The following is a 19,948-nucleotide window of genomic DNA, read 5'->3' as shown; positions in this document are numbered from 1 at the left end:
CTTTCACTTTTGAAACTTTGTGTCCGCTTGAAGGTACATGCTACAATGGCGCTCTAGGTCATCACTATACTGAACTCTACTTCGTTCTATCTGTCTCTCACACAATGGCTGACCACAGATCTGATGCCGTACCGGAAGAAGTGATATCGAAATTGATTGAAGATGCTCTTGCAGACCCAGGACTACCGCGAGCTCAACCCACAGAGGCGTTCTGGCAGATACCTGCTTCTGACATATCAACCATCCAGTCGGCAGAACTTCCATCGAAGACGAAATACGCTATCATTGGATCTGGCATAACAGCATGTAGTGTTGCTCAAAACATACTCACACTCACGCGGTCCGACCCTGATGCTAACGTCACTGTATTCGAAGCCCGTACACTGTGCAGCGGTGCCACTGGACGAAATGGAGGACATCTTTTATCCCCAATGCCGGAGGAGTTCACCCGAATCGAGAAGTACTTCGGAGTGAAAGAGGCAACCGGGATTGCTGAGTTCGCAAACATGACATTGGATCGTATGCATGGATTGAATCGCCAGGATGACTTAGCCACAGGGTTCGGGGCAGAGGTGCGGCGGGTACGATCAGTCTGCGGGTACTGGGATGAGGAGATCTTCGAAGCGGCGAAGCAGAGTCATGCACGGTATGAGCAGTGCTTACCGAAGAAAAGTGGTGACCACGAAGCCTTTGGCCCTGAAGAGGCTCGGGAAAAGTTCAATATGAAGGATGCGGTTGGCGTCATTACGAGTAGTGCTGGTGCTTTTTGGCCTTATCGATTGATCACTGGACTTTTCAAGCGGCTACTGGAACAGTACACGGGCAGATTTTCGTTCGAGACCGAGACGCCGGTGACTTCTGTGAAGCACCATCCTGCGTCAAATGCTGAGTACCCGTACATACTCACGACACCTCGAGGCACCATTCGTGCCACGATGGTGATACACTGCACAAACGGCTGGACCGGTCATCTCCTACCAAAGCTTCGCGGTAAGATCTTCCCACTACGAGCCACGATGTCAGTCCAAGCTGCTGGACCGGACTTCCAAAACGAAGGCAATCACAAGTCATGGTCTACCATTGACAAGCCTACATATGATGCAGCAGACAACACGTTATCTTACGGCCTCTACTACATTACGCAGAACGCCCATACCGGAGACATTTTCATCGGCGGCGAGAAGCAGTTCGCTACTGAGGTCCTATCCAGCGACGACACAAACATCAGCACTATCTCGAAGGACAAGTTGGAATCAGTCCTTCCGACAATCTTCGAGCAAGGCTGGCCACAAGGCGGGAAACCCAAGGTCAAGTCGATCTGGTCAGGCATCATGGGCTTCACGCCTGACCACCTGCCGTGGGTCGGTCAGATCCCGGAAACATATACGGAGTGTGGGGCCAATGGGGAGTACATTGCTGCTGGCTTTAACGGATATGGGATGCCACTTTGTTGGGGCTGCGGTGAAGCTCTAGCGAAGATGGTGGTTGGTGAGAATGAGAACTTTGAGAAGAATGCCTGGCTGTCTTCGTTACCGGGCAGCTTCTTGATTACGAAGAGGCGTCTGGAGAGTCCTTATACATCGATAGAGGCGGGGATAGCCGGATTGTTGGAGCAGCCGTTGACCTGGGCTGCGACTTTGAGGTTGCTTTGGCAAGGACTTAGATCTATTATGCATCAGAATCTGTTGGCGAAGTTGGGATAGACCAAGGGCACCGCTAGAGCCTATGGCTATTCTACAGTACCAGTAAGCTCCCTAAAGTTGCGACCACGACCACTGGAGCGACATTAAACATCGACCCAGCTGTAGCCTGTCCCCAGAAAGGCGTATCCTTCTCCAAACTAGCCCTCACGCACTTCCCGCTCCTCTCATCCTCCGCCACAGCCACCATCGAAAAGCTCCTCACCCCAGTCGGCAGGAAAGTACACCTAATATCCGAAAAAGCGCAATCCAAATCATACCCCCTGCTTACCCCCTCCGGCCCACCAGTCCAGCGATCAGCCGCCTCATACATGTAGGCTCGAAACCGAAACATCCCAATCCCTCTCTGCAGCTCATCGTTCGCGCCACCTTGACTGAACTTGACGAGGGAGTAATTGGCGCTGCTGTTATACTGATCCAGCTGCAGTGACTCTACGGTGACGTTGCTGTTAACGGATTTTGCGGCTTCGAGGCCGGAGTTGATGTCGTCTAAGTTGAAGCAGCTGAAGGTCTGCGGTGGTGAGGCGAAGCGCACTTGCATAGGATACCCTGATGCCAGGGGCGAAAAGCTGCCGCATTGCGTGTCGGTTAGGGTATCTTTGAAGGCGATGAGCACGTCTGATGTGGCTTTTGTGAAGCCGTAGATCTGGTCGATGCTATAGTCAGGTCAGCTGCTTGGAGACGGGATGCGATGCAAGGGGTTTTGGCTTACACTCTCTGCGCGAAGCATGTGGAAGTCTATATCGCTAGGAGAGCGAGCGCTCGCGTTGCCATGTAGGGTGTCATGATGTAGTGTTGAGTCGAATCAATGGCTCCTTCCAGCCGCCGCACGGTGTATGGTGAGAAGGACACAACGATCTTCAAACAGAGCTGGGCAGCTGGAACGTGGACATTCTTTCATACATACCATGACATCAGAAGATGTCCCGTCGAGCTTGGCACCAATGTGATCTGTTTGCACAAAGGAAGAGCCACACAAAGCAGAACGTGAACCGAAGACTGGGCTACCAAGCACCAAGCTCAAGCGCTCTCGTTCGTTGGAAGCTCCGCTCGGGATTCCTCAGTATGTATCTCAAAGGAACTCGAACACTGACGGCCTGAAGCAGGTGGGTTGTATGTTGCTGGAGAGGCCGGCAGTGCTCTGTCATTCAAGCTCATTTTCTCCTCGGAAAAGTCGAATAGCCCGGTCCGCTGAGTGTTCGGGTCGAGGGCTGTGGTGTGTGCTGCCCATTTCCTTCTCGACCGTGCTTTGAAGAACAAGATAACGAGAGCGAGCAGAAGAATAGCTGCCCCGGCTGTGCCGACGCCTATGCCGGCTTTGGCGCCTGTAGACAGTCCAGTAGGAAGCCTGGTGGCAGTCGGAGTTGTCGTAGCTGCTGTTGTAGATGTGCCTGTCAGTGTTGGCGCCACAGGATTGACAGGCCAGCTCGTCATGATCTGTGCACCAGCGAAATACGCTGCAGACGCCGCTGCGAACGTCCTCGTCGAGTCATTGCAGCAGATGTAAGGATTCTTCGCAAGGTCGACGGGGCCCGGGTACAGACAGCAATACTTCGTTTTACCGCTGGGCAGGTCTTCGCAAGCGAGAATGTGGCGACTTTCTCTGGAGGCGCTGTCGTCTGCGATGTGTCAGCAACCTTGAAGCTCTGTCTATAATCAATGGGAAGGAGCATAGATACCTTTAGGATCAATGAATTTATTGTAGCAGTACTTCGGACATGCATTTGACTCCCAGCTTTTATCAGTGCACGCCATGCGCCGATAAGTGCTTTCGATGGCGTTGTAGCCAGCCGGGCTTTTGCACAGGCCATTTGTAGTGCACATATCACCTATGCCACAGCATTGCCTGGCCCCGTTTGGACGTACGTTGTCAGCTAGGCCACAAGCGTAGAGACCGTCTGCAACACTTCCATCAGGCCAATAGCACATTCCTGATGCTATCGAATGCCGCGGAGCTGTCAGAAGTAGTAGTCAGGAAAGCGAGTATGGAATAGTCCAGGAGGAAGGTTTGTTAGGTGCGGTGCTGCCGGTATCTTTGCTCGAAACGCTGTTATGGAGGAATCCCTAGGGACGATATGGATGCTTTCACATCTCCACAGCCACTTGGTGTAATCTGCGAGCTTGTTCGTGTGTGTTGCATCCTTGTCATGTGTCACGCATTGAGCTGTCATTGTTGTACCCAACACCAAGCTGGGTGCCTGTTCTGCGTAAGCCGGATGCCATTCACAGCTATGGAATCGGTGATGGTTCGCACAGTGCCAATCGATAGGACTCACTGCTGGCCTCGCTTCTGAACACTTGCTCGACGTGCCTGTTGTAGTCCTCGAAACGCCATAGCCAGCTATGTGTATGGCTTCGCTCAACTACATTACTTGGCTTGATCCGGGTTGCCGATGCGTGATGCCATGCCCAGTGTCTGACGGTCAGCATCTGGTCTCAAGCAGCACGAAAGTAGCTGTGCTCTCGTAGCCATGCTACCAGTAACGCTGGCCATGTTGATGTTGTGATGGATATTGTTGATGAAGTGCGAGATGTCGTCGCTGTCGGAGACCGGGAGGAGGAAAAGGAGGACGAGCAAGGAATAGAGTAGTTCTAGTGGAGACCCTGGCCAATGACGCGCGGCTGAAAGATGTTCGGTGATCGCTTTGGTCGCGGCTGAAAGATGTTCCGTGATCGCTTTGGTCGCGGCTGAAAGATGTTCCGTGATCGCTTTGGTCGCGGCTCTGACGGCATTGTGTGCTTTTTGCCGCGGTGTTCGAATATCGTCTCGTTCGACTTGGACGAAGTTGAGAACAGCGTCCCAAAGTCACTGCGACGGTGAGAGCGAACCTGCCTTTACATCCGTCTGCTGTGGCATTGGGTGTACAGACCTGCCTCCTGCGACTCACACTCCAGCCGCTCTTCAGCCCGCAGTCACGCCGTCAGCCGCAACGGCATAAGAGCACTCATCTACCACAAAGAGAAGAGACCGCACGACAGTACACCACCATACATCAGCCCACCACTCTCAACATGTCCTTCTCCAACCTCGTCAACGACCTCTCCTACCGCACCACACAATCCGAACGCCAACGCCCTACCTCCGGCCTGACCGACCGCACCCTCTCAGACGCCCGATCGAACTACTCCCGCGCTCGCTCCTACGCCTCCACCGCCGCCACCTCCGTCTCGATCAGCGGCGACATCTCCTCACAGCTCCATGGCGGATATTCACACCCACTGTCGCGCGCGTGGCAGGCTGAGCGCCAACTCACCAAGTCAATGCTGATCTACCCGCTCTTCATCACCGACAACCCCGACGAGGAGACCACAATCCCGAGCTTGCCCGGTCAGAAGCGAATGGGCTTGAAAAAAGTCGTGCCATTCCTGCAGCCATTGATCGCCAAGGGCTTGAAAAGCGTCATCCTCTTCGGGGTACCTCTCGCACCGGGCGCGAAGGATGCTCTGGGAACAGCAGCAGACGATCCACAAGGTCCAGTTATTGCCGCCATTCGATTGCTGCGAAAGTCGTTCCCGCAGCTGCACATTACGGTGGACGTCTGTCTATGCGAGTACACAAGCCATGGGCACTGCGGAATCCTCCACGACGACGGTACTTTGAACAACACCCTCAGCGTCGACAGAATCTCAGATGTCGCGTTAGCGTATGCCGAGGCTGGATGTCACTGCGTTGCACCTAGCGATATGAACGATGGCCGAATCCGAGCAATCAAGCTGAAACTGATCGAGGCGGGCATGGCACACCGGATCATGCTCATGTCATACTCCGCCAAGTTCAGCGGCTGCTTGTATGGACCTTTCAGAGATGCTGCGGGATCTATCCCCAGCTTTGGAGACAGGAGATGCTATCAGCTACCACCCGGCGGACGCGGTCTGGCGAGACGGGCCATCGAGAGAGATATCAAAGAAGGCGCGGACGTCATCATGGTCAAGCCGGCGACTCAATACCTCGACATCATCGCAGATGCAAAAGAGATTGGAAAGAACATGCCAATCGCGGCATACCATGTCAGTGGAGAATATGCCATGATTCACGCTGCGGCAAAAGCTGGTGTGTTCGACCTGAAGACCATGGCATTTGAGGCTACTGAAGGCATACTAAGAGCTGGTGCGAACATTGTGGTCTCATACTTTACGCCAGAGTTTTTGGACTGGCTGGACAACTAGGCGAAGAGGCGAAGAACCAGACGTAATGAGATAATGAGGCGCTACTGATTGGGACTGGAAGCGCTTGTTGATACCCAGTGTATGTATGTGTATATGAAAAGTTTCAGCTCCAAGCGCCTCCCAGGCTGCTCATTTCTTTTCCGTCGAGGCGATCAACTTCGTTTTGCGCAGAACAGGGCCCGTGGTAATTACTGTCGATGCCGGCTTGACTGGCGCTTTCGAGCAACTGGTCACAGACACAAGCAGAAGACTTAGCCGACATCAGCATTTTCAAACACCAAAGCGAAAGAAGAGAACTCGCGGACACCTGAAGACACGAGACATGCAACAGCTTGTCACGCGAGAGCGTTGCACAATGTTTATACACATAGCCCTTCAGAAACGCCAAATCCTTCCAACGCCGAAGAGATGCCAGATTCCAGAAAAGAGGCCTCAGACTCCCCAAGACTTAACGCCAAGAAGCAGCCAGCATTGCCATTGAACATCCGAACTCCAGCGCAAAGAGAACCCCGGACCCAGGCCACCAAAGTGCTCTACCAAACTCCAACTCTTGCACGCCAAGGAAACATTACAAAAGACTTAGACATTCTATTCTATTCCGCCGCCTTCAACTTCCTCGGGTAGTGCGGTTGGCCAGGATCGTCCATGGACTCAATGAGTGCAGCAATACCAGGGTGGAGGCCTGAGTTGACTGCCTTCTCACCCCATTGTGCAACAGGTAAAACTTGCACATCAGCGGCGCTTGTCTGCCCTTGCACGAACTCCTTGAGATGGCTTAGTGGCGGCGACATGGTACCGACTTGATGGACGTAGGAGACTAGAGCGTCCGAAGCAACAGTCTTCTTGAAGACCGAGCGCCCAGAATGCTATCAGCTGCATCTTCGAGGGCGACTAAGTCGAGCGAACCACGAAGGTTGCGGACGGTGGGTACTGCCTTCATCTGGTTCATGTACGACACCAAAGCGTTCATCCAGTCGATCTGAGCCGCTGCGTTTGTGGCGTCCTTGCCAGACCGCATGATCGTCGATGGACGATGGATCCAGGTCTTTGCACCATGCTGGGCCGAGTACTCCTCCAGCAGACGCTCGCTTGCCCATTTCGCGGCGACATAGCCGTGCGAGCCATCTGCAGGGTGGAAGATGATCAGCTACGGAGACAGGCGGAAACGACTCGAAGTTGCCGAAGAGAGCCACGCCCACTGTTGAGAGGTAGTGGACTGGGATCTCGCGATTCATGCACAGGCTGATGAGCTCGCGCGTGGACCCGGTGTTGGCAGCGCGGATTGCTGGGTAGAACTTGAGATGGGAAGTATCGGCAGCGTTGTGGATGACAACATCGGCACGCGAAAAGATCGCGCTGGCTTTTTTGACGGACAGCCCGAGGCGAGGCTGTTCCAGATCACCGGCAAAGTAGCTTATGCGAGCGTCCCGAGGGAGGTCTCTAGAGGCGAGACGCTCGTCCAGGCGCCGCGTGGCGATACAAATTATCTCATCCACGGACTTGTTCAGGAGAAGCTGCTCCAGCATTTGCCGAGCAAGCAGGCCGCTCACACCTGTCAGCACCACACGGCGAGGCGGCGAGGCTGGTACCAGTGCTCTGGGGATTAAAGCAGCCTTGGGGAGGACAATCTCGGTGTCCCAGTTGATGTCTCCCGCGCGCTTTGGCTTGCGCTCTGGAGACACGGCACTATCCGGTGTCGTGGCTCGGGTCAGCACGATTGGTGACACTGCTCGGGTAGGAGCTACAGACTCGTCATATGAGTCGCCCACGGTCGACGTCGAGGCCGAGTTGCTCTCGGAGCCCTTCAACATAACAACAATCGCAGGAGCAGGTGCTGGCTTCGCCACAGGCTCTGCAACAGCGATTGGCGCATCGGAGCCGCCTAGTAGGGTTGACGGAACCTGTTCGACGACCAGCTCGGCAATGTCGGCCATTGTGTCGTTGCCCATGATCTTGAGCACTGGCACCCTTACCTCGAAGTTCTTCAAGATCCACGAGCGAATGTCGACAGAGATCAGCGAGTCCAGACCAATGTCACTGCTACGAGCAGCCATGAGGTCGTCATCAGCACTTGTCATCTGCAGCACATTTCGAAGCTGCGCTGCGAGCGTCCGCTTCACCAGGACCAGGATGTCTTTAGCGTTCTTGCACGCCGCCACTTGATCCTTGACCGACATGACCGCCTCATTACCTGCCTCGCCGACCTGCTCGACTTGGTGCACAAGGAAGTGGGAGAAGGTCGGGTTGTGCTGCCATCGAGGAGCGTTCGCGCCATCATCAGCCGGAATGTCCAGCAAACCAGTCGTCAACTCCGCACCATCGCCGGAATCAGGCTGCCCAGCATCAATACCTTCAGTAAACAGCTGGTGGTAGTCCTGCTCAGACAGATGCATCAGCGCCATCTTGGACACCGTCAAATCTAGTGCTTTGCTCGACTCGCGCTCCGTGTAGCCTGCACCAATGATGGCACCGACATTGAGTGCTGTTGCTGCGAGGCCGCGTGCTCGTCGTTGGGCAGCGAGACTGCACATGAACGTGTTTACGGCGGAGTAGTTGGCTTGGCCCAGGTTGCCGATCACGCAGTTGATGGAGGAGAAGAGGATGAAGAAGTCTAACGGTGTATCGTGGAAGATGGCATCGAGGTTGATGCTGCCGTAGACCTTCGGGCGGAAGACGTCGCTCATTTGTTCAAAGGACATGTTTGCGATCGACACGTCGCGGAGAACCATGGCGCCGTTCAGAACACCGATGATGGGTGGCAGCGTTGCGACGATGTGTTCATGGGCGGCGCGGAGGGCTTTTGCGTCCGTCACATCACTACAATTTATTAGCAAGACTGGATTCAAATTCGCCAAGGCATCACTTACCAAGGAACAATCGTGACATAAACACCCTTCACACGGTGAGCTGCGATCCAGTCCGGAGAAATGTTCGGGTTGCGACTTGTGAGGACTAGGTACCGCGCGCCTCTTTCGATCATCCAGTCACACAGAGACACACCAAGCGCACCAGAAAGACCGCACATCCAGTATGTCTTGTCTTGCTTGAAGAACGCGGCGGAGTCCAGGCGGTTTAAGTGGACGGAGTGAGACTCAGATTGTGTCCAGTCGACGACGGCAGTGGGATCATTGACACCCGCACCTTGTATGAGATCGTTGACACCCACCAGCACTGCAGGGACGGTGCCGGGGGCCTTACTCATCCAAGAGCAGGCGCGCTGCAGCCATTGAGCAGAAAAGGCGGCGGTCGACGAGCTGTCTTGCACACCAATAGCAGAGTAGAGACTGGATGCGGTCTCCTTGCGGCAGTGTGCTGGTAAGACGGACAGGATTGTCGCCTCGACTTCTGCTTTCGCGACTGCGTGGTTTGAGAGTCCAACGAAGCAAGCCGGATTCTCAGGCAGGGCCTCAGCGACTTCAGACTGAGTCATGTACGGCGCGAGCGAGATACACGAGTCCAGAAGCGCTTCTGCTACGAAGCAGGTTGTGATACTCTTCGACGCAGCCTGTTCGCTGATGCTAGCAGCAAGCAGCTCGTTGGCATTGTGTACTACGACGGTCTCTCCCTCGATGAGGGGGTCGATGACTGCCATTGCTACCAAGCACGCAGCCAGAGCAGTCAGGAATTCGGCATCTGACATCGTGGAATCTGGGCACGGGATTGCCGTTTGCTGGGTGACATGCACGACAGACACGAGCGAAGGGACCAGAGCCAAGAGCCGTGCTTGCGTCTCGGGCTCACGACCAAGGACCAAGAACTTGTGCCCAGTGGGAGTTCTGATCGCAGATGCAATGGCATGGCTGACCACGATCTTGATTTGAGATCCATCATGGCCACGAGTGCTCCATTTTGACACCTCTTTGAGCGACCAGGTATCAGCCTCCCTCTTCAGCACAGCAGGAGTCTTCGACGTGTCCACTCTATGAGTAATAGGTCGGCGTGCGGAGTTGTATCAATCGTTCCGCGCAGCGATTGGCCTTAAGCGCTGCACACGCTGAGTGCCCTCCGCATCAACAGCAATCTCCGGCTCGATGGCCCATAAGACCTGCTTCCGCTCAGCCTCAGTCATACCAGTCGATGCCGAGAAGCGGAGAACCATCTCGACTAGTCCTTGCGCATCTAGATGCTTGATGTCGGCAAAGTCGATGTTCTGGAATTGCAGATTGATGGTCTCGTGGACGGCGGCACGTCCGAAGCCCACAGTCATGTTGGAGAATGGCTTCGAGGCAAGTCGACCGCTGGTGACCCAGAGGAGCTTCATCGGTGTTGAGAACATCGTCTTGAAGGCGGAGAAGTCCTCTGGTGTGTCGTCTTCGAAGAGGGGCGTGTCGAGCTCTGTCAAGCAGACCACTGTCGTGTTCTCGTTGATGAGACTGTAGTTCACATCGTGGGGCGTCTCGAAGGACTGGAGCTGGAGAGCGTAGCCTGCGAGGGCCTTCTTCATGGACCTGACCACGCCTTCCGTCTGATCAGTCAGACCTCCCACAATGACCAGGTTTTCGAACGGAGGTACTGCGGAGCTATTGAAAATTGCTGGACTCAATGGCTCTCGCAGGAAGCTGATGCGATCATCTACAGCCGGCGCGGCAAAGACGGTCATACCAATGACATCCTCGAACTCCTTGGGGGCTATCGAGTCGATGCCTGCGAAGCCGCTGACCTTGAGTAGACGGTCCCATTCAGCGGTCGAAACGAAGGGCGAGTGTGGACGTCCACTATCAGCACCGAGCCACCAGCCTGGAAGAGGTCCAAATATGAAACCTCCTGTACCGTGGGGCTGACCATTATTACTGCCCTCGGCGACTACGAGGAAGCCACCTGGCTTGACCAGCCTTCGGGTGTTGCGCATAGTCACCTCAAGGTTCGGCGTGGCGTGAATGACCAACGAAGCAACCACCACATCGTACGACTCCTCCGTGTAACCCTGCGTGACTGGATCATAGCCACAATCGAGAGTCTTGTAGATCATACGATCCTTGTGATCCGAGAAGACCTCATTGGCAGACTCGAGGAACCCACTCGACACATCGGTGAAGGTGTAAGTAAAGAACTGAGGGCAATGCTCCAAGATCCTCTTGGTAGCACCACCGGTACCAGCGCCAATTTCTAGGATGTTCATGTGTGGCCACCGCTAAGCCAGCTCAGCGATTGTCCGACTTATCCACAGACCAGACTGCAAGAATCCGAGACCTCCAGCGTAGTAATCGTCCAGGACGTTGTGGTTTCGCATCTCTTGGAGCATGTTCGTCTCGCCCTTGAAGACGCGAGGCATCTCCTGCCCGACAAAGTGCATCACACCCACATCAGGCATGTACGAGAACTTTGCCGTAGCAGCCAGCATATTCTCCAGGGAGTCTGCGAGCTATTCTTACTTGGCATTCTTGTGCTGGCCCTTCTCTACCAGATCCGTGATGTACCGGGCATACTCCAAGTAATGCATATGCTGCGGGTCACTCCAGCGCGGCGAGTCCATGGGCACCTGAGCGTCGAACTCCTTTTGGTAGTAAGTCGAGATTCGCTCCAGAGCTTCGAGGATGTCGGCGTGTCCTCTTGTGACGACGGTATCGCAGGCAGCGGCCTCGCCGTCGAGAGTGTCTTTCACCCAATGATACTTGGAGAAGACTTTGCGGTCCATGCTTGCAGTTGTGGCTCCGAGTGGCTTGAGCTCGACGCGTTCGAGCTGGATTGCTGCGCGTGTGTGGTTGTTCGCATACAGGCTGACTTCGCCTGAGAAGCCAGCAGAGGGGTTGGAGCCGAGCTTCGCGTCGACGGACAGGTAGCTCATAGTGCTGCAGAGTGTTGGGTTGAAGCGGATCTTGCCGATGCGGGTGGGAAGATGTATGGTGAGCAGCTGGTCATCATCGGGATAGCTGTATGCCAAGATCAGCGACTGGATGGCTCCATCGAATTCGGCTGAATGAACCAGCAATGGTGGGCCAAACGTGTTGCGATGCGCGGACTTGACAGCGCAACGACTCAAGCCCAACTTCCTTCTCAGGGTGGAAAGAGATCCGAAATCGCCATCGAAGCCGTAGCCTAGGGTTGCCAAGAAGGTTTAGAGACGCTCGGGGTCGACCGAGATCATGTGGGGTGGCGTCGCTGCACGTCGTGGCAAAGTTGTCCCTGAGGCTTCACCAAGGACAATTCGAAGTTCTGCCTCAGCTACTAGAGTCATGTCGTCGGATCCCAGACCGGCGGAGTAAGTGAACTTGGCGTGGATGCGGTCGTCGCCGAGACGCCGGATGTCCGAGAGGGTGATGAGAACCTCAACACCAGCGTCGGAGCTGAAAGTCAAGGCTTGGTGTATCACGAAGTCATTGAGCTCGAAGACTTGCACCTCGCGATCGCCGGCCAGGACACGACCCCCTTCTAGTGCGGTACAGACGTAGCCAGCGGCGGGGAAGACGGTCTGGCTCTGAACTTGGTGACCAGATAACCTTTCGAGCTCGTTGACTCGAAGCAGTTGGCTCCAGCTGAGGCGATGTGTTGAGCTGTCTGGCAGCATACTTCCTAGCAGCTCGTTGAATGGCTGGATCTGGTTGCGGGTCTTCTTCGCGGCGCGTGACTCGTGCCAGTATGAGGTCTCGTGGCTCCACTGGTAGCTTGGAAGTCCCTTCAGGAGGCGGGGAGTAGACTTGTCATCGCTCATGGCCGTCTCGAAAGCGTGCAAGTCGATGTGCTTCTCGCCTACGTGCGACCAAAGGAATCCTAGATACGAAGATGTGCTAACGACAGCATCGGTGCCGCGGTGAATCACACCCTGGTATGGCATTGATTTGCCGAGGACTTCTTGGATCGTCTGGGTTGCTGGGCCCTTCAATGCTGGGTGAGGTCCGACCTCGAGGGCAAGATCATACTCTCCAGCTTCGAGAGCGAGCTTGAGACCTTGGTGGAACAAGACCGGCTTGACCATGTTTTCTGCCCAGTATTCATCGCTAATCGCCATCTTCAAGGACATTGGCTCGGTGTACACACTCGGGATCCAGAGAGGCGCTCCTGCTGGCGGCTCAACAGCTTTGCAGCCTACGCTTCGCATAGCCTCGACGTACGGGCCAGCACAGTGGTATAAGTGGTTGAAATGGTACGCCTTGTCGACACGCAGCTTGCGGTTGAAGCGGTTCTCATCGTCGAGTATGATCTTGACTTCATCGATCGCATCTTCGTCTCCGGAGATGGTCACACTCGAGGAAGAGTTGACGACTGCTGCAACGCACACGCAACCTTTGAGAGTCTTATCCGCACATAAATCCATCGCATCTTCGTACGACATGCCAGCCGCGATCATGGCTCCCGGGATCCCACCGCCGTTGGGGCTAGCCATCTTGTCGACAAAGAAGCCATGGAAGTAGGCTACGCAGATGACGTCCCGAGCCAAGAGATATCCGGCTGCGTAGGCTGCTGCCATTTCTCCTGATGAGTGACCGACGATGCAGTCGAACTCGACACCTGCAAGCTTCAACAGATCGACGAGCATGAGCTGTACGGCAGTCGAGAGCGAAGAGAATTTGCCCTTGGTTACCTGAGATTTCGCAGCTGCGGCACAAATATCCTTCTCCAGAGACCAGTCTGGACGCAAGTCTTGTGGAAGCTCATCGAGGTGTGCTTGGAGACCTGCAATGATGGAGCGGGCAGTTGCTGACTTTTCGATCAACTCTGCACCCATGCGGGTGTACTGCGATCACTGCCCGGTGCGGATCAAGGCCTGTTGAGATGCAGCTCCTGGCATAGTGATACCTGTGGTGGCGCCGTCCTGGTTGGTGCCGGTTTCTCGAATGATACATTCGATCCGATCCCCATCTGCAATAGCTGCACTGAGGGTCTTCAGCGTAATGGCAGCTACACCATCGCCACGAGCGTGATGTTTCATCGTTGCGCTGGGCAGCGTTCGGATCCTTTGGACGGTCGTCTGTCATCTTGACCATGGGCGACAAGGATGCAGAGTGTATTGCACAGCGATAGAGTGATAACAGATGCTGGGTCGTTGGTGTGCTACCGAGGATGGTGGTCAAGTGGCACAGCGTTCAAGGTGACTGTACAACCCCGTGATTGCATGCCCTGCATGTCATTGGTAGACAGTCTGTATGAGACAGCTCCATTCAGAGATCAGGTCTAGGAGCGTCAAAGGGACGCTTGGTGGCAAGACTGCGCCGTCTCTAACATGACTGCCTTTTAGCACACCTTCGGAAACGCTCCACTGGCATCACTACTGGTATTACAGGCGAGAACTTCCCTTACGGGGCACCCTGCATGAGGACCCCAAACATTCGTTTCCATGCTGGGCGGCGAACAAGCGGTGGTTTCGAAAGTACTCCAAGAAGGGCGAAGAGAATTTGCTTGCTTGGGAGACATCCCTTTCGACTTCTCTTGACTCATGTTCTTATATAACCGTAAACTTACAAAGCACATTCTTCTACTTGAGGCGCTCAAGTTGCCGCCACGCCCCTGTCTTCCAGCTAGCTCCTGCTGGTCGTACTGCGCGGTTGTCCAAGCACCAGGAAAGAATGTATAGGAGCTTCACGATTTCTATTGCTTACAATGCGCTCCGGTCAATCGCACCGTGCACTCATCTTGATCGACTCACGACTGGACGCTTGAACTTCTTCTGTATGTCCGCCTCCGTGAACATCCGTGTCTTCGTGCGTAGCATGTCAGCTTTCTCTTGCCGGGTCATGCCAATCTGGTCGCCAATCGGAACAAGACAGTCTGCGAGCTGGAGGTAGTCTTTCATCAGCAGCTTGACAGTCATCATGAACCAGTCCATATCACGAAAGACAAGAGCCCTTCCAGAGCGGTAGGCGTCCTTTGACTGGAGAAAATGCTTTGGATGGTCTCTCCAGTGCCGATATGGGTTCAGATGGTGAGCAGTATGGTATCCATCATTGAAGCAGATGCGGTTGCTCTATTCAGAGATCTTTGTTAGCGTTCTGGCACTTCTTTGCGAAAAGGAGTACCTACCATTACGTCTATCATAGTGATGCTCGTCCGGAAGTCCGAGTTCGGGTCGACCTCATCGACAAGGGCATGTTGGCCCCAATTACCCACCATCAATGCGAAGCGAAGGACTGCGAACGGCAGGATAAACACGAATGTAGCGGCTTTTGGGTTGAGCTTGTACGCGGTGTAGTAGAAGAGATATGACCCGGCTTCTCCAATGAATGCTTTGACCGCCAAGTTGCTTCTTCCCTTGCGAACGAAGTAGAGAGGGAGCTCGAGCCAGATGAGGAGGAGGAAACGCGCAAAGTATTGCAGAAAGTGGAATGCATTGTCCCGTTGGTAACGAATGGTGGACGACAGATCCTCGGGTCCTGTGTATTGACATCAGTGACGACCCCATTCGGCAAGCCTGTAGACTGCGTACCATTGCTCTCGACATGATGATGCTTTACGTGGTGATAGTAATACGAATCCCAAGTGTGCCCGGTCAACGGCTCTAAGATGTATGGGAAGATGGTGTCGAATAGATAGTATTCCTTGGCAAGGAGACCACCGTTATGGATGTGATTGTGCATCATAAGCGTAAATGGTCCGATACACCAGCCAGTATACGCAAGATGTATCACGCCGTGTACGTAGGTGAAGTTGTAGAACAGGTACAGGGCGCTTCCAAGATTCACCATGAGGTATGTGATGATATGCGTAAGGAACACAACATCAGTTGGGTGCCGTACAACACGCGTAGCTATTCGAGCATATGGCTTGACCAGGCATTCGTTGATCCATACAGGAATGTCTTTGCCGTCCCAGCTTGTGAACACAGTCGGAGCAAATTCTGGGCTGTTGGGATCATTAAATGCCTGGAGCTTCGCGATAGAGTCTTTGTCATGATCCAGAACTCCTATCTCGTTGTCTGCGGATTCTTCTATGCACTCCGGAGTGATTGTCTTGTCCAGTCCTGGTGTGCCGCGCACCTCGCACTTGACATCTTGGAGGAGATTCTTGAGCACAACGATGTCTGGCTCCGTGAAGAAACGATTGATTCGAGGCTCCATGATCAAGCGGATACCAGGCACCGGAAGGTGAACGTGTGGAATTGGTAGTGCGAAGGAACATGATTGTGTGTGCATGGAAAGATGACTAGACCAAGGTGGCAAGGGCCAAAACGACCGCTGGCAAGCGAGAGCATCTCGCTAAACCAAACAGCATGGTTACTACCTTATCATATGGCTGAATGATTGGCTGTTCAGCTTCACCGGGTGACCTGCAGCAGGGCCCAACATGGTGCGATGAAGCAAAACGCGTTGTAGGACACTGCACCCATCATTGGCTTATCACCCTTTCGGTATGTCCAGACCCTGCAGAAATGATGGCCACAGAGCCGTCTGGCTGGCCCTAGAGCAGATGTTCGTGCCGCCCCGCATGAGCACATGAAGCGAAGCGAAACGAGACTGGCACAGACTGCAGGTCCTGCTACTATCATTGAACAGATGCAGCGTTTTATCTAGCCCAGCTCATGGCTCATGTATGCATGAGAGGCTGTTACCATCTTCTAAAGCTTGCAAGTTGCCTGCAATACACGCCGACGAATACGAAAGCTGATTTGAAATGGCACACGACTTTTGGCAGAGTCGACCTGGGTGCGGCTGAACGGATGGCAAATGTACAGTCAGACACCTGCATGTTACCTCATTTTGCCTCCTTCAAGAGGAGCCCAAGTGCTAGGAAGGATCCTTGTTGACGTGGGACTCCAGTCAGGTGGCTTTTGTGACGATGTTGGTCCGGGACTGGGAGCTAATGCACCACCTTCGCTGTGGGCTCGTCTCTGGTACTGTGGACGTTGCTTGATCTGTCACTATATACATGTGAATGACTATTCTCAATTTATAGACGCTGTGCCAAGATGTAAAGTTGAATTGAAGCATGTGGGTCATGATGTTCGAGTGAATGCCGGAGCTTGAGCTAAGAAACTCTGATTTTGTGAGGGAGCCTCGATCGCCCCCTCGTCGTCTTTGGGCGACTAATGCTGATTCTAGTAGCGCTTCAAACATTCAACTTTGTAGAGTGTGGTGTTGGACGAGTTGGAGAAATGCGTTGCATGACATGTTGCTCTATGATGTACGTAGGTGAGGCGTCAGCGAGGGAGTGAAGCTCTATACCAGCCCTCAACTAGCCTTGGCGCCCGCTCTGATTGGTCAACTTTCAAGTTTTAGGGTCACGTGACCTACCGCACTGTGCCTGTTGGCGAACTCGCAAACATATACTCGTCGCTAACGCCTATGTCGTCGTATAATAAGCACTGTACGTCGGGTAGCAGTAGCGTAGATCGCACGCTACTTTGCAGTCTAGAAGGGTTGGTAGAGAGCTCCACTCCGCTACGCTTACCTTTGGAGGTTCACAACCGCCAACAGCACATTTTATTATAGGGTTGCAGTGGCATAAGCGAAGCTGAGACCATGCTCCACACGTATGCATGAATATGATATTGAGCGACTTAGCTTAGGCGCAGAAAGCATCCCTCGCCACTGGAGAGCGCCAGTGTCAAGAGTTGCCTTTCCTCGCCGATCTTCAAGGTCTGACCCTCTGCTACTCTGACGAAGGGAAAGCGTTGTACCATCCTTGCAACCGTATAAGTTGCCTCCAGCATAGCAAACTCCCGACCCAAGCAGGACCTTCTACCCACGCCGAAGGGCAAGTAGCCACACCCGATGTTCTTTAGTGCCTCATCTTGCCATCGCTCGGGCTTGAACTCCAGAGCATCTTTTCCGTAGAGATCTTCTCGCCTGTGCAGTGCATACGTCAAGTAGCCCACGGATGCACCTTTTTCGACAAGAACCTTTGACTTCCCGTCAGGGCCTCCACCTTCCGGAAGTGTGGTCGTCTTCGATGCAGCTCTTTGGTTTACGGGTACCGGGGGATACAAGCGCAGCGACTCTTTGATAACAAGCTCGAGGTATGGCATGTTACTCAAGTCCTCACGGCTTGGTTGTGGTGCGTCATGCCCGAGACCCACTGCCGAAACGACCTCATCGCGAACCTTCTCCAGGACCCCTTCGTGCCGTGCCAGCAAACGTCTGTGGCCTAGTCAGTATGTACAGACTATCAGCACTATAGCGACTTACAATGTCCAAACGAGACAAGCCGCAGTCGAATCTCTTCCGGCCAATAAGAGACTCAAACATTGATCTCGCAGTACCTTAGGGTCTTTGGTCTGCTCTATCAGTGCATCGATGAAGACATACTTTCTTGCATTATCTGGCTCAGAATCGCGCTCGTACTTGGCTTCCAACGCCTCTTTGATTGCGCTATCCAGAAAACGATGGACCGTTGAGCATGCTCGCCACATACCAGGGCCATTGAACAACCACCAAAGGTCGCCGACCCGCGTACGATATGATAGGTACTCTTGTGCGGTATTGAAAGAGTTCTGAAATTCCGCACCTTGCTCGCCTTCTTGCCGCGAAATCATTCTGTAGGCACTCGCCCCGAAAAGCATGAACAGTGTCGTTTCGAACGTGAGCGAGAAGAACAGAGGCTGCATGTCAACGACTGTGGTCGGATCAATCTTGTCCAACATGCTCTCCACGCTCTGTCGGATGTCCTCAAAGCCTTGATATCGGGTCGACTTGAAGATTGGGCGGAGCAGATCGCGTGAGTGTTGCCATTCGACCCCGTCCTGGGTGAAGACCCCATCTCCCATAAGATCGCGGAATTGGGGAATGCGAAAGCCAAGATTGAACTCTGCCAGGTATCAGTCAGTGGTGTTACGAACATGAAGTACGTGCCCAAGGATACCCTTCGCCTGCTCCTTCAGAATCGCTTCTAGATTCTTCGGTGAAGTTGTGCCAATATTACGCATGCCCACTGAACCTGATCAGCACTACTCGGGTTCATGATTGTAGCCACCCACGGAAACTTTGTATATGAGTTGGTCCAGAAAGATTCGACACCTTGAGAAAGAACTCCATTACTTTGCCGTGGCGGAACTGGCTCCAAAGTGCCTTGAGTAGCAGGTCAATACCCATCGGCCAGCGTGCAGCCCAAAGGGGCGGCGGTGCACAGCCAAACTCTTTCTCTAGGCGTTGTACTTCCTGCGAGATGTCAACGATAGCCTTTGCCATTCGCATAGCATAGGCTCGCATACCCTTTCAGCGTTGCGCACCGCCCATATCTTATAGCAAATGACAGTCAGAAGAGCGATCGCAGCCAGATTGGTGGGAGAGAGGAGCCAAGCCATCGCGACAATGCTCTACTGATGATGATGTTGTATGCGACTCTAGGTAAGGCTTCAAGGACCAAAGATGCTGCTCTTGCGCGGGTCTGAAGCAGCTTAACGCTGGCGTCATAGGAACGAGAGACATGGGAACATCGAGCCACGAAGGCATATGAGAGGACTATGCGACTCAACGCGCAGTGACATCTGAGTAGCTTGAGACGGCCGGAAGCTGCAGGATGCCTGCTCGAGAATGTTGTGTGCTGCAGAGATAGGCGCAGCTCAGTGGACAGGGAGACTTCAGCTCGGGACCAGACAGCCGTCCGCAGGGGAGATGTCCGACCACATGTGGTTTTAGATTATTAAGCGTAGCGACCGAGCAGCTACACCGTAGCGACGTGTGAGCTTGCGAACACTCGAGCATAGGTGTTGGCGTTAGCGAGGGAGTGGAGCTCTATTACCAGCCCTTAACCAGCCTTGGCGCTCTCTGTGATTGGTCAACTTTCAAGGTTTAGTGGCACGTGATCTACCGCGCTGTACCTGTTGGCGAACTCGTAAGAAACACCTGCTCGTGTTGTTAATGCATCTATTGTCGTAACACGTCGATTACGGGTAGCGTAACGCTACCTTCAACGAAGCCAGAAAGGGGTAGTATAGAGCTCCACTCCGCTACGCTTACCCTTGGAGGTTCACAACCGCCAACAGCACATTTTTGAAGAGAGTATATCTGTGGCCACATTGGTGGTCACCTCCAGCGCCAGGAGAAAAGTACGCCTGCAAAGAGCATGGCCGTGTATGAGCTCACGATATGAACACCCACTGTGTACGAGTGACTGCCACGAGAGCACCCTAAGTATCTCAAGGCTGCAGCCACTTCTGATACAAGCGGACCATGAGCCACACCAGCGCCCTGCACGGTCTATCAATTGGCAGC

The 19,948-nt window shown here is 53.9% G+C and overlaps 8 protein-coding genes across 8 annotated transcripts; 2 read left to right on the top strand and 6 right to left on the bottom strand.

Annotated features, from left to right (window-relative positions):
* Positions 1 to 104: 104 nt before the first annotated feature.
* CLAFUR5_13922 (uncharacterized protein) lies at positions 105 to 1,703 on the top strand (the record flags this gene model as incomplete). Its single annotated transcript, XM_047913070.1, has 1 exon — positions 105 to 1,703. One exon carries the CDS (start codon positions 105 to 107, stop codon positions 1,701 to 1,703), a length of 1,599 nt encoding a protein of 532 aa, XP_047769082.1.
* A 31-nt stretch (positions 1,704 to 1,734) lies between these two features.
* Positions 1,735 to 3,629, bottom strand: CLAFUR5_13921 (uncharacterized protein; the record flags this gene model as incomplete). The annotated part of the gene is made up of 3 exons (XM_047913069.1): positions 1,735 to 2,356; positions 2,791 to 3,319; positions 3,380 to 3,629. The coding sequence occupies 3 exons, from the start codon at positions 3,627 to 3,629 to the stop codon at positions 1,735 to 1,737; spliced, it is 1,401 nt and encodes a 466-aa protein (XP_047769079.1).
* A 1,083-nt stretch (positions 3,630 to 4,712) lies between these two features.
* CLAFUR5_13920 (Delta-aminolevulinic acid dehydratase) lies at positions 4,713 to 5,867 on the top strand (the record flags this gene model as incomplete). Its single annotated transcript, XM_047913068.1, has 1 exon — positions 4,713 to 5,867. One exon carries the CDS (start codon positions 4,713 to 4,715, stop codon positions 5,865 to 5,867), a length of 1,155 nt encoding a protein of 384 aa, XP_047769080.1.
* Positions 5,868 to 6,460: 593 nt separating this feature from the next.
* CLAFUR5_20372 (uncharacterized protein) lies at positions 6,461 to 9,507 on the bottom strand (the record flags this gene model as incomplete). The annotated part of the gene is made up of 4 exons (XM_059463208.1): positions 6,461 to 6,733; positions 6,790 to 7,014; positions 7,067 to 8,684; positions 8,735 to 9,507. 4 exons carry the CDS (start codon positions 9,505 to 9,507, stop codon positions 6,461 to 6,463), a joined length of 2,889 nt encoding a protein of 962 aa, XP_059319188.1.
* Positions 9,508 to 9,819: 312 nt separating this feature from the next.
* Positions 9,820 to 11,208, bottom strand: CLAFUR5_20371 (uncharacterized protein; the record flags this gene model as incomplete). Its single annotated transcript, XM_059463207.1, has 2 exons — positions 9,820 to 10,973; positions 11,037 to 11,208. 2 exons carry the CDS (start codon positions 11,206 to 11,208, stop codon positions 9,820 to 9,822), a joined length of 1,326 nt encoding a protein of 441 aa, XP_059319187.1.
* A 27-nt stretch (positions 11,209 to 11,235) lies between these two features.
* On the bottom strand, positions 11,236 to 13,530 carry CLAFUR5_20370 (uncharacterized protein; the record flags this gene model as incomplete). The annotated part of the gene is made up of 2 exons (XM_059463206.1): positions 11,236 to 11,903; positions 12,003 to 13,530. The coding sequence occupies 2 exons, from the start codon at positions 13,528 to 13,530 to the stop codon at positions 11,236 to 11,238; spliced, it is 2,196 nt and encodes a 731-aa protein (XP_059319186.1).
* A 900-nt stretch (positions 13,531 to 14,430) lies between these two features.
* CLAFUR5_13919 (uncharacterized protein) lies at positions 14,431 to 15,856 on the bottom strand (the record flags this gene model as incomplete). Its single annotated transcript, XM_047913067.1, has 3 exons — positions 14,431 to 14,766; positions 14,823 to 15,172; positions 15,226 to 15,856. 3 exons carry the CDS (start codon positions 15,854 to 15,856, stop codon positions 14,431 to 14,433), a joined length of 1,317 nt encoding a protein of 438 aa, XP_047768755.1.
* A 1,439-nt stretch (positions 15,857 to 17,295) lies between these two features.
* On the bottom strand, positions 17,296 to 19,038 carry CLAFUR5_13918 (Cytochrome P450; the record flags this gene model as incomplete). Its single annotated transcript, XM_047913066.1, has 5 exons — positions 17,296 to 17,875; positions 17,924 to 18,542; positions 18,597 to 18,665; positions 18,712 to 18,892; positions 18,946 to 19,038. The coding sequence occupies 5 exons, from the start codon at positions 19,036 to 19,038 to the stop codon at positions 17,296 to 17,298; spliced, it is 1,542 nt and encodes a 513-aa protein (XP_047768754.1).
* Positions 19,039 to 19,948: the final 910 nt, after the last annotated feature.

This window comes from Fulvia fulva, chromosome 12 (assembly GCF_020509005.1).
Source record: "Fulvia fulva chromosome 12, complete sequence".
Lineage (NCBI taxonomy): Eukaryota > Fungi > Ascomycota > Dothideomycetes > Mycosphaerellales > Mycosphaerellaceae > Fulvia > Fulvia fulva.
Note: the sequence above shows the minus strand (reverse complement) of the source record. Positions and strands in the feature narration are given on the sequence as shown.